Source organism: Microcebus murinus, chromosome 5 (genome assembly GCF_040939455.1).
Source record: "Microcebus murinus isolate Inina chromosome 5, M.murinus_Inina_mat1.0, whole genome shotgun sequence".
Taxonomy (NCBI): Eukaryota; Metazoa; Chordata; class Mammalia; order Primates; family Cheirogaleidae; genus Microcebus; species Microcebus murinus.
The window spans coordinates 89,359,563-89,373,861 of record NC_134108.1 but is presented as its reverse complement, the minus strand read 5'-3'; the positions used below and the strand labels follow the sequence as shown (position 1 = coordinate 89,373,861).

Here is a 14,299-nt window from a genome sequence, read left to right as displayed (position 1 = left end):
TTAACTGTTTCTAGGAAAACTTTATACATTAAACTTTATTAGTAAATGACAGGATTAATTACTTTTGCTGAAATTTTTGTCTAAATAGTGGGATTCTCATTGGGTGTGACTCCTGGTCTTTTATGATTGGGTTTTGTGGATTATAACTCAGGGTTTGTGAGTTCATGGTCTGAACTGGTTTCTATTGAAGTGGTTATTGGTCTGCAGCAAAAGAGAAACAAAGGACAGTGCAGCTAGTTTGTCACAAGGCTAAATTTGTTTTGTATAGGAGACTACTAAGGGAAACAGAGTGTTAGCCTCAGACTGTATCCTTATTCCTCTTATTAAAAGATGTTAGATATTAGTTGCTGTTTTAAAACTACCCTTACTTGAAAAAACAAGGGAACCTTATGTCAGGCTTTCCTTCACCTCCTCACCTCTAGTTATATTGACCTACAACTCCTGCTACTAGATGTCTTAAAAAAACTCTCTTCTTGCCCAGGTTACACCCTATTTCTAGACTTGGAGTTTTTACTATAACTCTACCAAGCTACATTAAAAGATGAAACATTGTTTTTTAGAACAAAAGAATTCTTTTACCTGTATATGCTTAACTTTCATGGATATGTATATTCTAGTTTAACCAGTATTCTGAATCTGACTGTCATTTCTAGGACACATGCCAAATTTGCTTTTGTACATGTTTTATCTCAAGTTTTACATAAAAATGTAAAGAAGTATATTTTAGAATATAAGAATTTCATAGTAACTAAACCAGAATCTGCCTTTTAACAACTTCTGGCTGTAGAGAATCCGCCTTAATGCTGTGTAGTTCTGGGTATGGAAGAAAACTGATGCAGAGAGTGATCTAAAATATAGACAAGTAGAGGCTCCCATATCCCCAGCATTTCTCCTAAGGCTTTCCTATGCTCCTCCCAGATAACTGAGTGGATACCACTGATAGCTTATTCACTGTCAATATCAACTCTTTTAATACTATGTATCTTATAAAGAAGTTAGTCTAGGGTGACCATAGCAAGTACTTCAAGTAGGATGACCCTGAGGATCTTATAGCTGCTAATATTGTAAATGAAATTTAAAGCCCTCATGGATTCAGAGCCAATTCAATTCTTGCTTCAGAAGTTACATATCTGAAAGCCTGACCTTTATTAGAAAAGCTCCAAAGACCTAAATGGTAATTCAAGCTATAAGCATTGAGGGAGATGGCAAATTCAGCCTAAGGAGAGTAGTTCTGGAATTTTATGATTTCATATGAAATTACAATTCAGCATTTTGGCACTAACAGAATGGTAGAGATTCTCAGTGCCACGAATTGAATGGCCCCTTTAACCACTAACCTTGACATCTCAATTGAAGATTTGTGATGGAAAAATATCACTATTATAGTCTGCCTTATATACTTGTTTTTTCCCAGTTTAACAGAAAACATCTTTTTTAATATAGCAGTTTTCTCATTTTTAAAGTGCTAACTTCAAAATGGCAAAGGTTCCAAGTTGAAGCCCTTGTTTTTTCTAGCTATCATTCCTTTTCCTCTACTCCTAGTAGATTGTCTCCCAAATCAACTTTCAATATTGATAGCCAGAGTGTCTTTTTTTTTTTTTTTTTTTTTTTGAGAAGGTAGAAACTTTCTCCATAGACGGGAAGAAGAAGGAGCCTAAACTCGATTCTTAGATGTCTCCTGTTTTCAGCATCAGGACTTATGAGTCTTTTCAGCCCTTCAGAATCATGAAAGATAATAAACAGATCAGCAGAATTAGTATAATAGCAGACACATTCTTTTTATTGAGATATAGCCATATACTGGTTGAGTGTCCTGTATCTGGAATGCGTGGGATGAGAAGTGTTTTGGATTTCAGATTTTTTTGGATTGTGGAGTATTTACATTATGCTTACCAGTTGAGCATCCCTAATCTGAAATCTGCAATGCTCCAAAAGCATTTCCTTGAGCATCATTTCAGTGCTCAAAAAGTCTTGGATTTGGAGCATTTGGGGTTTCAGATTTATGGGTTAGTAATAATCAATTTGTGATTAAATAAAAGATAATGTAGGTTACTAATAGCTAAATATGAGGAAAATAATTTTAGTAATTTGGTAATAGTACCAATAATTTTACTTATTTAACCTTTAAAAGATAATGGTAGGGCTGGAGATGAAATTTAGAATGACGTTGAAGAGATCTAAACAAATTCTTAAATATTGTTTAAAAGGCAATACAACTAACCTTCCTAGTGTTATGAATATGTTTTGGTAGCATATGAGTATGAGAAAGGGGTACAATTTTGAGAACTCACTTATATTTTGTGACTAGTGGATGACTAAAAATTTTGATATATAATTGCTATGTTTCTGAGTTTAATTTTCATTTAGGTTTGCATCCAGATTACATCTATAATTTATAATATAAACTATAGAATCATTAAGTATGCTTTAAAGTAAACTTCAAGAAGAATAAATATTAAGGAAAGCTTTCCTTAGAAATAATTCAGAGTGCTTGTTTTATTGGGGACTAGGAAAGAGTACAATGATAGTGGAAAGATCAATTCAAGGGTAGCTCTTCCTGAGTTAGGATTGCCTTAATTTATCTAAAACATGGCTTTCACCCTGTTCCCAAAATATTCACATTGTTGGTTGTGAATATGAGGAACTAGAGAGACAAAAAATTCCATTTCCTAGTTCGTATCTATTTTCAAATGAAACTGTGTATTTAATAATAAAATATTCATAATTTCTCCTTCCTGTCCCTTATATCATTGCTGTCATTCATTTCAGATACACATAAGCATAAATAAGTATCTTTATGTGTATATACAGGTTGAACTTTCCTAATAAGAAATCCAAAGTCCAAAATGCTCTAGTATTCAAAACGTTTGAGGGGTGACATGACACTACAAGTAGAAAATTCCACACCTGACCTCATGTGAAATGGGTTGCTGTGCAGGTGTACAGTGCCATTTATTCAGTGTCCCCAAGGAGAAAAAAGACCCTCCCGCCCCCTTTAGCTGTAGTGTATCTTTTCACCGCCCCCCCCAGATTCCCCCATGAAAGTATGTTCACAAAGAGTAATAAAATGGCACGAGTGCGGACTATACATGTCAATGGTAGGTTCCCCATGTTTCCCCACATGGGGCAAAGACCTACATGCATTATTCACTGTGTTTTTTTCAGTATTGTGTGGTGTAAAGATATTGTTGAAAATGTCAAAAAGGCCTGTAGCTACCCCTATGCATAACAGGGATAAGAAAAAGAGGACTAGGCGGGGCACGGTGGCTCATGCCTATAATCCTAGCTCTCTGGGAGGCCGAGGTGGGCTGATTGCTCAAGGTCAGGAGTTCGAAACCAGCCTGAGCAAGAGCGAGACCCCATCTCTACTATAAATAGAAAGAAATTAATTGACCAACTAATATATGTAGAAAAAATTAACCGGACATGGTGGCGTGTGCCTGTAGTCCCAGCTACTCGGGAGGCTGAGGCAGTAGGATTGCTTGAGCCCAGGAGTTTGAGGTTGCTGTGAGCTAGGCTGACACCATGGCACTCACTCTAGCCTGGGCAACAAAGTGAGACTCTGTCTCAAAAAAAAAGAGGACTCACATATGTTTATGGCACAGCAAGCCAAGCTGTTGGAGAAACTGGACAGCAGTATAAATGTGGAACCTCTTACAGAAGTCTGTGGTGTAGGAACAACTACCATATATGACCTGAAGAAACAGAAGGATAGACTGTTGGAGTCCTGTGCTGAAAGTGATGAAGAGAAGTTAATGTAAAATAGAACAACACTACATAAAGCTGAAAATAAAGATCTTAGTTGTGAGTGGATCTGTCAGCATTGAAGTGAACACATACCACTTAATGGTGTACTGGTCATGTAACAAGATCTGTGGTGATGAACTGAAAATTGAAGGGAATTATGAATATTCAGCAGGCTGGTTGCAGAAATTTAAGACAGGTATTGAATTTTTTAAGATGTGTGGTGGTAAAGCATCTGCTGATCATGAAACGTAGAAATTCATTGACAAGTTTCCAAGGTCATTGCAGATGAAAATCTGATGCCAGAACAAGTCTATAATGCTGATGAAAAATCACTGTTTTGGTGTTATTGCCCCAGAAACAGCTGATGAGATGGCTTCTACAGGAGTGAAGAATGCCAAGTACAGAATAACTGTGCTGGGATGTACCAATGCAGCAAGCACACATGAGTGTAAACTTGCTGTGCTGGGCAAAAGCCTCTCTCCTTGCTATTTACAAGAATTCTTACCAGTCTCTTGTTAATGCTAACAGAAAGACGTGGATTACTAGGGACATCTTTTCTGATGGGTTTCACACATATTTTGTATCAGTGGCTTGTATTCACTGCAAGAAAGCTATACTGGATGAGAATTGCAAGATTTGTTATTCCTTGACAACTGTTCTGCTCATCCTCCAGCTGAAATTCTTTTTTTTTATTTCAAAGTATTACGGGAGGTACAAATAATTTTGGTTACATGGATCACTTTTATAATGCTTAAGTCATGGTTATAAGTGTTCCCGTCACCATGATAGTGTTCATTGTGCTCATTAAGCAGGTTATGGCCCATCCCTTCCTCTTCCTTCCCCCTCTGAAATTCTTATAAAAATAATATTTATGCCATGTACTTTCCCCCAAATTTGATTTCATTAATTTAACCATGTGACCAGGATATCCCTAGATTAATGAAAAGTAAATATCAAAACACCTTCTGGAACAGCATGCTAGCAGCAGTGAACAGAAGCATGGGTGGAAGATATTCAAAAGGAGTTTAGCATGAACGATGCCATAGTGCTGTTGCCAGTGCTTGGAACACAGTGACTAAAGACATAGTTGCACATGCTTGGCACAACCTCTGGCCTGCACCTATTCAGTGATGATGAATAAGATGGTGACTTTGGAGGATTCTGTATGTCAAGTGACAAAAAATTATGTCTGAAGTCCTTACATATGCAGAAAAGATATCCTTCAGGGTCTGTCGGTAAGCCAGAAAAAGTGAATGTCAGAGACATTTTTTAACCTTGGTAATGAGGCTGCAGTTCATTCATTGAATGATGGTAAAATATTGACAATGGTGGTTAGGCTGACTGTGATAACAGTGATGATGAAGATGACATTAAAACTGCAAAAAATGTCTGTAGGTGACATGGTAAAAATGTGTGATGGACTTAACTGAAGGACTAGAAGCAGCCTGTATTCATAACAGAACAAGAAATCGTGTCAGTTTATAAAATCAAAGAGAGACTTCTAAGTCAAAAACTGTTAATGAGGCAGATGACTCTGGAGGAAATATTTTTAAAAAGCCATTTAGAAGAATCCCTCCTTATCCCTAGAGGACCCACTTTCTGGTTTCTCAACTGCTTCTGGTATTTCTTCTTACTTAAAAAAAACACAGTATGTAGTAACCTTTTAATCAAAACACAGCATCATAGAGACTGAAATCCTGCCATTGTTTATTGTTGCTATTAACAGCTGATACAGGTGTTCTGGTGGTAATGATACTGTGCTTAATTGCCTTGAACACATTATTTTTCCATTGTATTAATGGTATGTCGTATTTCTTACTGTTAAATACTTCTGTGTGAAAAAGTGTAAGAAAATGTTTATTGGTAACATACAAATTCAGAGTTGGGAGTGATGGTGATGCCAAGTAACCACAGATTGCCCACATGGGTGGCTGAGATAGGTCACTTTGCTTTCCAATGGTTTGATGTACACAAGCTTTCTTTCGTGTACAAAGTTATTAAAACTTCATGTAAAATTACCTTTACGCTATGCATTAAGATATGTAAGAAACATAAATGAATTTTGTTTTAGATTTGGGTCAAGATGTTTGAAATGCCCGAGATATCTCATTATGTATGTGTAGATATTCTAGAATATAAAAAAATTCGAAATCCAAAACATATCCCAAGCATTTTAGACAAGGGATACTCAGTGCGCATACACGCGCACACACACGGGCATATACACATATGCACAAACATAAGTATACATAATCGAATACATTGTTGCTATTGTTACTTTGCACAAACTGTTATCTATTAGGTAACTGGGAATAAGAAAAAGTTTTTCTTTTACATTTTACCTTTAATTATTCTTTCTCTAGTGTCCCTCTTTATGTAGATCTGCATTTCTTTTTCTTTCTTTTTTTTTTTTTCTCTTTTTAGAGAGACAGGGTCTTTCCATGTCACCCACGCTGGAGTGCAGTGACATGGTCATAGTACACTGTAACCTCGAACTTGTGGGCTCAAGGGGTCCTCCCATCTCAGCCTCCTGAGTAGCAAGGACTATAGGCGTGCACCACCACATCCAGCTAATTGTAAAAAATATATTTTTTTGTAGAGACAGGGTCTCACTATATTGCCCAGGCTGCTCTTGACCTTCTGGCCTCAAAAGATCCTCCTACCTTGGCCTCCTAAAGGGCTAGATTAACAGGTGTGAGCCACGTGCCTGGCCAATAGATTTGAGTTTCTAGGGATAGCCTGGTCACATAGTTAAATTAATGAAGTCACATTTGGGGGAGAGTACATGACATAAACATTATTTTTTATAAGAATTTCAGGGGAAAGGGAGGAGGGGATGTGCCATAACCTACTTAATGGGCACAGTGAACAACACTACCTGGGTATAGGAACACTTATAAACATGACTCAAGCATTATACCCATAATACTTAGAATAAAAAAAAAAAGAATTTCAGCTGGAGGATTAGCAGAACAGTTGTCAAGGAATAACAAATCTTGCACCTTTTATCATTTTCCTTTTCCCTAAACAACTTCTTTTAACATTTTTGCAAATTTGTTTGTCTGAGAAAGTCTTTATATCACCTTCACTTTTGAAGGATAATTTTATAGGATACAGAATACTATATTGGTGAGGGTTTTTTCTCTTAATACTTAATATATTTTACTGCACTCTCTTCTTGCTTACATGGTTTCTGAGGAGAAGTCAGATGTAATTCTTAACTTTGTTCTTCTCTAGATAAGGGGTTATTCCCCCTCTGGCTTCTTTCAAGATTTTTACTTTATCTTTGATTTTTTACAATTTGAATATGATATGCATATATTTAGTTTCTTTGGTGTTTATCCTGCTTGGTGTTCCCTGAAGTTCCTGGTTTGGTGTCTGAAATTGATCTGGGGAAATTCTCAGTCATTATTGTTTCAAGCATTTCTTCCTTTTTCTTCTCCTGCTGATACTTCATTACATGCATGTTATACCTTTTGTATGTGCCCCACATTTCTTGAATATTCTCTGTTTTTCGGTCTTTTTTTTCCCCTCTTTTTCAGTTTTGGAAGTCTCTATTGATATACCTGCAAGCTCAGAGACTTTCTTTAGCTGTTTCAACTCTACTAATGAGCCTGTCAAAGGCATTCTTTGTTTCTGTTATTGTATTTTGATCTCTAGCATTTCTTTTTGATTCTTTCTTAGAATTTTCATTTCTCTGCTTATATTATCTATCTATTGTTGCATGTTGTGTGCTTTAAAAGTCCTTAGCATATTAATCATAGTTGTTTTAAATTCATGGTGCAATATTTCCAGCATCCCTGCCTTGTCTGGGTCTGTTTCTGATGATTGCTCTGTCTCTTCAAACTGTTTTCTGCCTTCTTCTTTTTTTTTTTTTTTAGTATGCTTTATATTTTTTTGTTGAAAGTTGGACATGATGTACTGGGTAAAAGGAACTCTGGTAAATAGGGCATTAATGGTGTAGTGGTAAGGTGTGGGGAAGGGGAGAGGGATGTAGTCTATAGACCTGTGATTAGATCCCAGTCTTTAGGTGAACTTATGTCCCCGAACTGTGAACTTCCCCAGTGCTTCTCAGTTCTCCCCCACTTAGATGGGAGAGGTTGGCTGGAGTTAGGTATTTTCCTTCCCCTAGGTTAGTTAAGCACTGATAAAACCCCAGCAGGTTAGGCTCTGGTAAAATAGTTTCTCTTAAAGGCAGGTTTTATTAAGGAGAGCAGAATGCTCTGGGATGTTTCAGTGTGGTTGTCGCTTCCCCTCCCAGAAGCATAAGGGGATTTTTCTCTAATCTTCACTGTAAGAACCTGGTAGAGCTCCTGGAGGTAAGAACACACAAAGTGTTAGGGCCCCTCTATGGCTGGGTCTCCTGGAGTTTTTAACTCTCAGACTTATCCACACTGAGTATCCAGCAATTCATCAATTACAATTCAGGTTTTTTTACCCCAGTACTTGTTCCTATGGAGGTTTCTGCTCATGGGTTTCTGCTTCAGTAAGTTAGTGTTGTTTATTTGCCCCTCTCTCCAATTTTGTGGAGCAGCTCTTTGCCTTATGACCTCACTGCTCTGGTAGGTCTCAAGATAGTTGATTTTTCAGTTTGTTCAACTTATCGTTAGGATGAAATGGCAACTTCTAAGCTCCTTATATGCCGTTCTAGAAACCAGAAGTCACATCTACCTTTTTTAACCAATAATTTCTCTTAATATTGTCCTGGCACTGCTAAAAAAAAACAGAGCCAGAGATGTTTGTACGGTTAGACCTTTTGGAGGGTGGTCTTAACCCTTTGGACTCGCTTGCTTTTTTTCTCATTATCCACTTGACATTATCCACACTCGACATCCGAGTGCAAAGGCTTAATGGCTTGATGACAAAGCAACCTGAAACTTTTCAATATCCAGATGATTATACAGTGAATATAAATGTCCTAGCAGCTGGTTTGTCTAAAACCAAAGATGCTGATGAATAATTAGCTGACTTAGAAAATACCACATAAAAAATAAAAAAATAAAATACATACAGGTAGGTTCTTAAAATAAGTAAATGGTACCTTAGTACAGTAGCTGTTTGGTAAATGGATGTATGTTATCCAAATGCTAATTTTGTTAATTAAAAGGAATGAAAGTTATTTCTTCCATTATAGGAGAGTGTTAAACGTAAAGACCATATTGACCATCAGAAGGATAAAGTTGCTTTAACTCTGGCTCGTCTAGCCCACCACGTTGAAGTGGAGAAACAGCAGAAAGAAGAGAAAAATAGAGCATTCAGGGTATGTGACTGTTTCAATTGGTGTTTTACTGATTTATATAATTGTTCATAATAAAGCTATAAAGAGAAACCTTTACTCAAAAAAAGTACGATTTTCTAAGTGTAGTATGTACCCTAGATAATTGATCAATTTAGTAGTAATTCATAATAGCCTTTTATATATCTGTTTTTAATTTGTTGGATTCTTATCCTATGTGTATTTAAGAAAAGAAAAAATAGAATTAATTGAGGTAACTTTATTTTTGGGAATTAAAAATCATGGAATTTCTCAAATGAGCAATTAAGAGTTTCTGTTTTTTTTGTTTTTTTCCACAAAAGTAAAAAGTTTATCAGGGCTTTTATAGATATTAGGCTGTTAAAAGGTTATTTTGTACCAAATAGAGCCAGACCACATTCTTAAACTTCAGCTTGTCCCACCAAATTAGATCCATTACTAAAAGGAAGAAATTTGAAGCAGAGTTGTAGAAGAGCTGCTATGTGGAAAATGAGGTTTAATGTAGACTTTTCCATGATACCATTTTTTTCCTTGACTTGCTTTAGAAGGCCCCAAATGAAGCTACTTAAAGAACTCTCTCAATACTGACAGATATCTGTTAGGAGTAGAATGTTGATGAGTTGGGTAAAAAATACTCTCCACCCTACAAGTATAAAAATAGAAATTTTAAATCATGGTTCTGCCAGCAGCTATTTGGATTTTAGCAAGTCACTTAACTTTTATAGACTTTGGGTTTTATTCTGTGAAGGGACAAGTTAGAGGTGACCTTCCAGGTCAGGATAAGCACTATGATTTTGTAATTTTAACATCCGTGTTTTTGATTATTTGTTCCATTGGTTATTATAAAGGAATTTGTGTATTCTGTAGCCTCTGTTTTAATATTTCTTAATCTGGTATAAAATAATCTTCTTTAAATTTAGAAGTAGGTTAGTTTGGGGACTTTAACTTTATGATATAATACCACTTAAATTCTAATTTTCTGTTTAAAATGCTTATTGCATGAAGATACACACAACACATACACACAGTATTTATCCTGGCAGAAACACTATTCAATTTTAAGGAAGTTTCTTTTCCAAAACTTTGTTAAGTATCTTTTTTTAATTGGTCATGAAGAAAATCTCTTTGAGAGAGAGGTATATTTGCAAACTATCTTACTTTTTCCAGATTTCCTGAGTGATACTGGCTTCTTTTCCCAGGAGCGTTAATGGCCACAGAGATAATAAAGCTTTTGTGATGAGCTCAGAATCTGATACAGTCACTGTGACACCTAAGGTTTTTCTCAAGGGTAGTTTTAGTTTCCACCCATATACATGTTCGTGTATACTTTACATGGAAGACATTTTATTGAAATTGAACTTGTAATTTTTTCTTTAACTACTTGTGAAGAATAAATTTGTCTAGATTTCATACATTTTTAAGGAAGAAGGTGACTCACACAGGTGCTTTAGCTCATTGCTTGCTATCCATCCATGATTTTGTTTTTCTTATTTGATTCCCTTTATGGACAACTTGTTATTTAAAACTGGATTGCAAAAAACAAAAACAAACAAATACCCAGAAAGGAAGATAGTGAAGCCGAAATAGAAATAATTTTTGAGGAATTCTAGTGAATGATAATTCTGACTAAAAATAGTTACCATAGAAAACGTCTTTCAACTCTAAGCCTTTGTGAATTGTTGGTGTCTTCATTATTAAAGTAAGCTATCTTTCTTTTGTGATGGAGAGGTTTTAAAGAAAAAAAAGATTCATTGGAGTCTTCACTGAATACTTTCAAAGATCATGTGCTGTGCTGACCAGTTTTGACCAGCTGCCAGATTTGCTTATTGATATTCCAGGAGTTAAGATGAATTGTAAGAAGGGCTGTAACCCTAAAATTTGCAGAGGTTGCTTTGTGACAGAGAAAAGGGTGGCTAATTTTGGGATGATTTCAGTAAATGTTTTTGAGCATTGACTATGCATGCTCATAAAGTTCAAGTTTTATTGTAAGAAATGCCAGAGAATTTTGTTAAAAACTGTTTTAATTTTAATTATTGGAAATTGTTTAAAATAAGTATGCTATTTAGCTACTATGTAGTAATATTTAATCTCAATTATATTACTTTAATTGAAGAGTTTTTATTGTAAAAAATTCTTATTGCATAAAGATTCTTATAAGAAATATTATACCTAAGGATATACCTATGAGGGCCTGTTGCTTTCTTTGGATAAACTAACTGATTATACTATTATTTGGTTCCTATAGCATGTTATTCAGAACACTGATCCTGTAGGATACACTTTGAAAAATAAAAGTATTTGGTGATTTATTAAGTTGGGATACTGTATACTCAATGTATGGAAAATCAAAGTGCACATTAGCATTTAGGGCTTCAGAAGTATTAAAGCCAGTTTTCTATACTTAATTAGAGAAAAATTTTTAAAAACTTATATACTTTCTTGAGAAGTAGTATTCCATATCAGTACTTTAAACAATGTTGTGTACATTTTCTTAAAATTAAAATCTTGATCCATTCTTTCCCCCACTTAGCCTTCCTGTTAGAAAATCCTGTTGCATCACTAACTAGGTTATGCATTATTCTAGCCTTATATCTTGCAAATCCAGTATTTTTGGCTCTTTGGTTTCTTTTTAAATACATATAAATCTTTTTGAGAGGCAATATGATATACTCAGTCAGTGCATGAATTCTAGAATCAGATTGCTAGAATTTGGATTCTGGCATTGTTATGTATCCTTGGGCAATTTATTTGACCTTTTTGTGCCTTAGCTTTTCCATCATAAGACAGGAACAATAATAATACCTATCTCACAGAATTATTGTGAGAATTAAATCTAAAGTCCTTTTAAAACAGTGGTAACAGGTCAATAAGTGTTAATTCACATGGTAAGTGGTAAGTGTTAATTTTTATATACAGCATGATTATAGAGCATACAAATAGTTTTTGGATAATAAAACTAAAAAGACTTAGACTTGTAGCAGTCCAGAGCATAAGTTCAGTGGTTAGCACTGGCCTGCTGCCTGTTGTAAATATTGATTGGAATACTGCCACACTCATTTGTTTACATATTGTCTATGGCTGTTATTCTACAACAGCAGAGTTGAGTAATTGCAATAGAGACTGTATGGCATGCAAAGCCTGAAATAATTGTTATTTGGCCTTTGGTGGAAAAAGTTTGGCAGCCCTTGATCTAGATGGCAACAAATGCTTTAGACTACCACATACTAGACACTACTGAATGCCTGCTTTTAGTATTATTCACTGAACAAATACTTATTAGGGTCCTTCTGTATATTTCAGACTACATAAGGAAAATTTGAAAAAATGTGTAAAAGTTTAAAACTGAAAAAATCCTTTCATTTCCATTCCCAGAGTGAGCAATTAATAACATTTACTATATTTATTTTCAGCCTTTTTCCCCCTCTGTAGATATAGTTGTATATAGATTAAAATTAGTCTTTGTTTATATTCTGCCTCATTTGTTTAATACAATTTGGTGACCTACATGATATCAAAAGTATATTCCCACATTATTAAAACATTTTGGTGTTTCTAATGACTTCCATCAATGACTTCCATACATACTGTAATTTACTTAAACAATAGCCTGTTGTTAGAGATGTAGGTTGTACTGAACTTTGTGCACATAATAATGAGATCACATCTTAGACCATGAATTTCTATTTTTATGTATTTCTTTGGCATAGATTTCTAGATGTGGAGTTCTGGGGATGAAATGTAATCAATATTTCTGATGACTGGTATGTCAAAATCCTTTTCTCAAGGAAGCCAGTGTAGTAATCATAAGTTAATTTAGTTTTTTCTTAATATCTCTAGGAAAAAATAGATTTTCAGCATGCTCATGGGTTACAAGAATTGGAATTTATTCGAGGACATTCTGATACAGAAGCAGCAAGACTGTGTGTGGACCAATGGCTAAAAATGCCAGGTACTCTTTAGAGATTTACACTAAGGTTACTGAGCTTCCCCAAAGCCTTAATGCAGAAAGTATGTCTTTTTTTCAGTTGCTAATAAGCATATAAGGTATTGAAATTTAGTTTCAATGATACTAATATCACCTGATAATGGCTTACTTTCTAATGGCCTACTTTACCAATTGTCCTCCTTTGGCACAAGTATACTAGAGTATAAGCAACATAGGTCATCCCTGAGCTTATTAGCTACTACTCATTTATTTATTCATAAATTTAATGTTTATTTCATGCACTAGTACATGTGTGTAGGGGAAGATGTATAATAGGTTATTTGCAGTGAGGAAAGGCTTTGCTAAGGGAAGTGGAATTTAAACTGAAATCTAGAGGATTAGTGTTTACTTTTTCTACAGGCACGTGCCACCAGGCTAATTTTTAAATTTTTTTGTAAAGACGGGGTCTTGCTATGTTGCGCAGGCTGGTCTTAAATTCCTGGCCTCAAGTGATCCTCCTGCCTTGGCCTCTCAAAGTGCTAGTGTTATAGGCGTGAGCCACCGCACCCAGCCTGATACTCTCTTTTGTGTTGTATCAGATATTAAAGGCATTTGAGTGAAATAGCCACAAGAGATTACTATTATTAGTAGTGCAAAAGAGAGATAGTAATCAAACTATCTGTGTATCAGAATCCTGGCAATTCTTTTTTTTATATAGCATACCTCTATACATTTTCCATCATTTATTATGTGTTGGGATTTCCCTGAGATAAAAATTTGGTCAGAGGAATTAGTTTACAAGATTTGTGTGACTTTAGGACCAGAATTATAAAGAAAGAAAGGGATGAAGAATGGTTCAGGATAAAGGATGATGAATTAAGAGAAGGTAATGGTTGTGGAAGAGTAGTTGAGGCAGGCCCATGAGGAGATCAGCTGCTTCTCCCCACAAAGCCAAGTCCCTAAGATAGGAGTTGTCACAGAGGATAAGGAAATTGATAGGCAACAGAGAGAAATAAAAGAATACACAGAGACTAAGGTATAGTTTATAGTTTTATATATATATATAAAGATCAGATATAACACAGCAGGGGTACTTAGGAGACTGGTGTATCTCCATAAACACCAGCAGTATGGTTAGATTCATACAGGTTTTTATAATCACAGACATCAATTACCAGTTGTCAGGGTAACAGATTTCCATATCAGGGAATGCAGTTGCTAGAGAATACAGGTAGTGGGTTAGGGTCAAAAGTCCTCACAAGGGGCTTCTAATCTATCTAGGTGAACAAACAGGTACAAAGTCTTTTAGGGGCTAACTTGTAAGTTATAAGAGGTAGTCGTCAATTAACAAAGGTATAACAAAAGATGTATAG

At 35.3% G+C, this 14,299-nt stretch overlaps 1 protein-coding gene across 3 annotated transcripts in view; it reads left to right on the top strand.

The window, feature by feature from the left end:
- The window catches only part of ZNF451 (zinc finger protein 451), a 72,802-nt gene that overhangs the window by 22,886 nt on the left and 35,617 nt on the right, over nt 1–14,299 (top strand). For all 3 annotated transcript variants that reach the window (XM_076003254.1, XM_076003255.1, XM_012751355.3), the window contains 2 exons: nt 8,882–9,007; nt 12,839–12,950. In XM_076003254.1, coding sequence (XP_075859369.1) covers nt 8,882–9,007; nt 12,839–12,950 — 238 coding nt within the window. The remainder of the gene's footprint in view (nt 1–8,881; nt 9,008–12,838; nt 12,951–14,299) is intronic.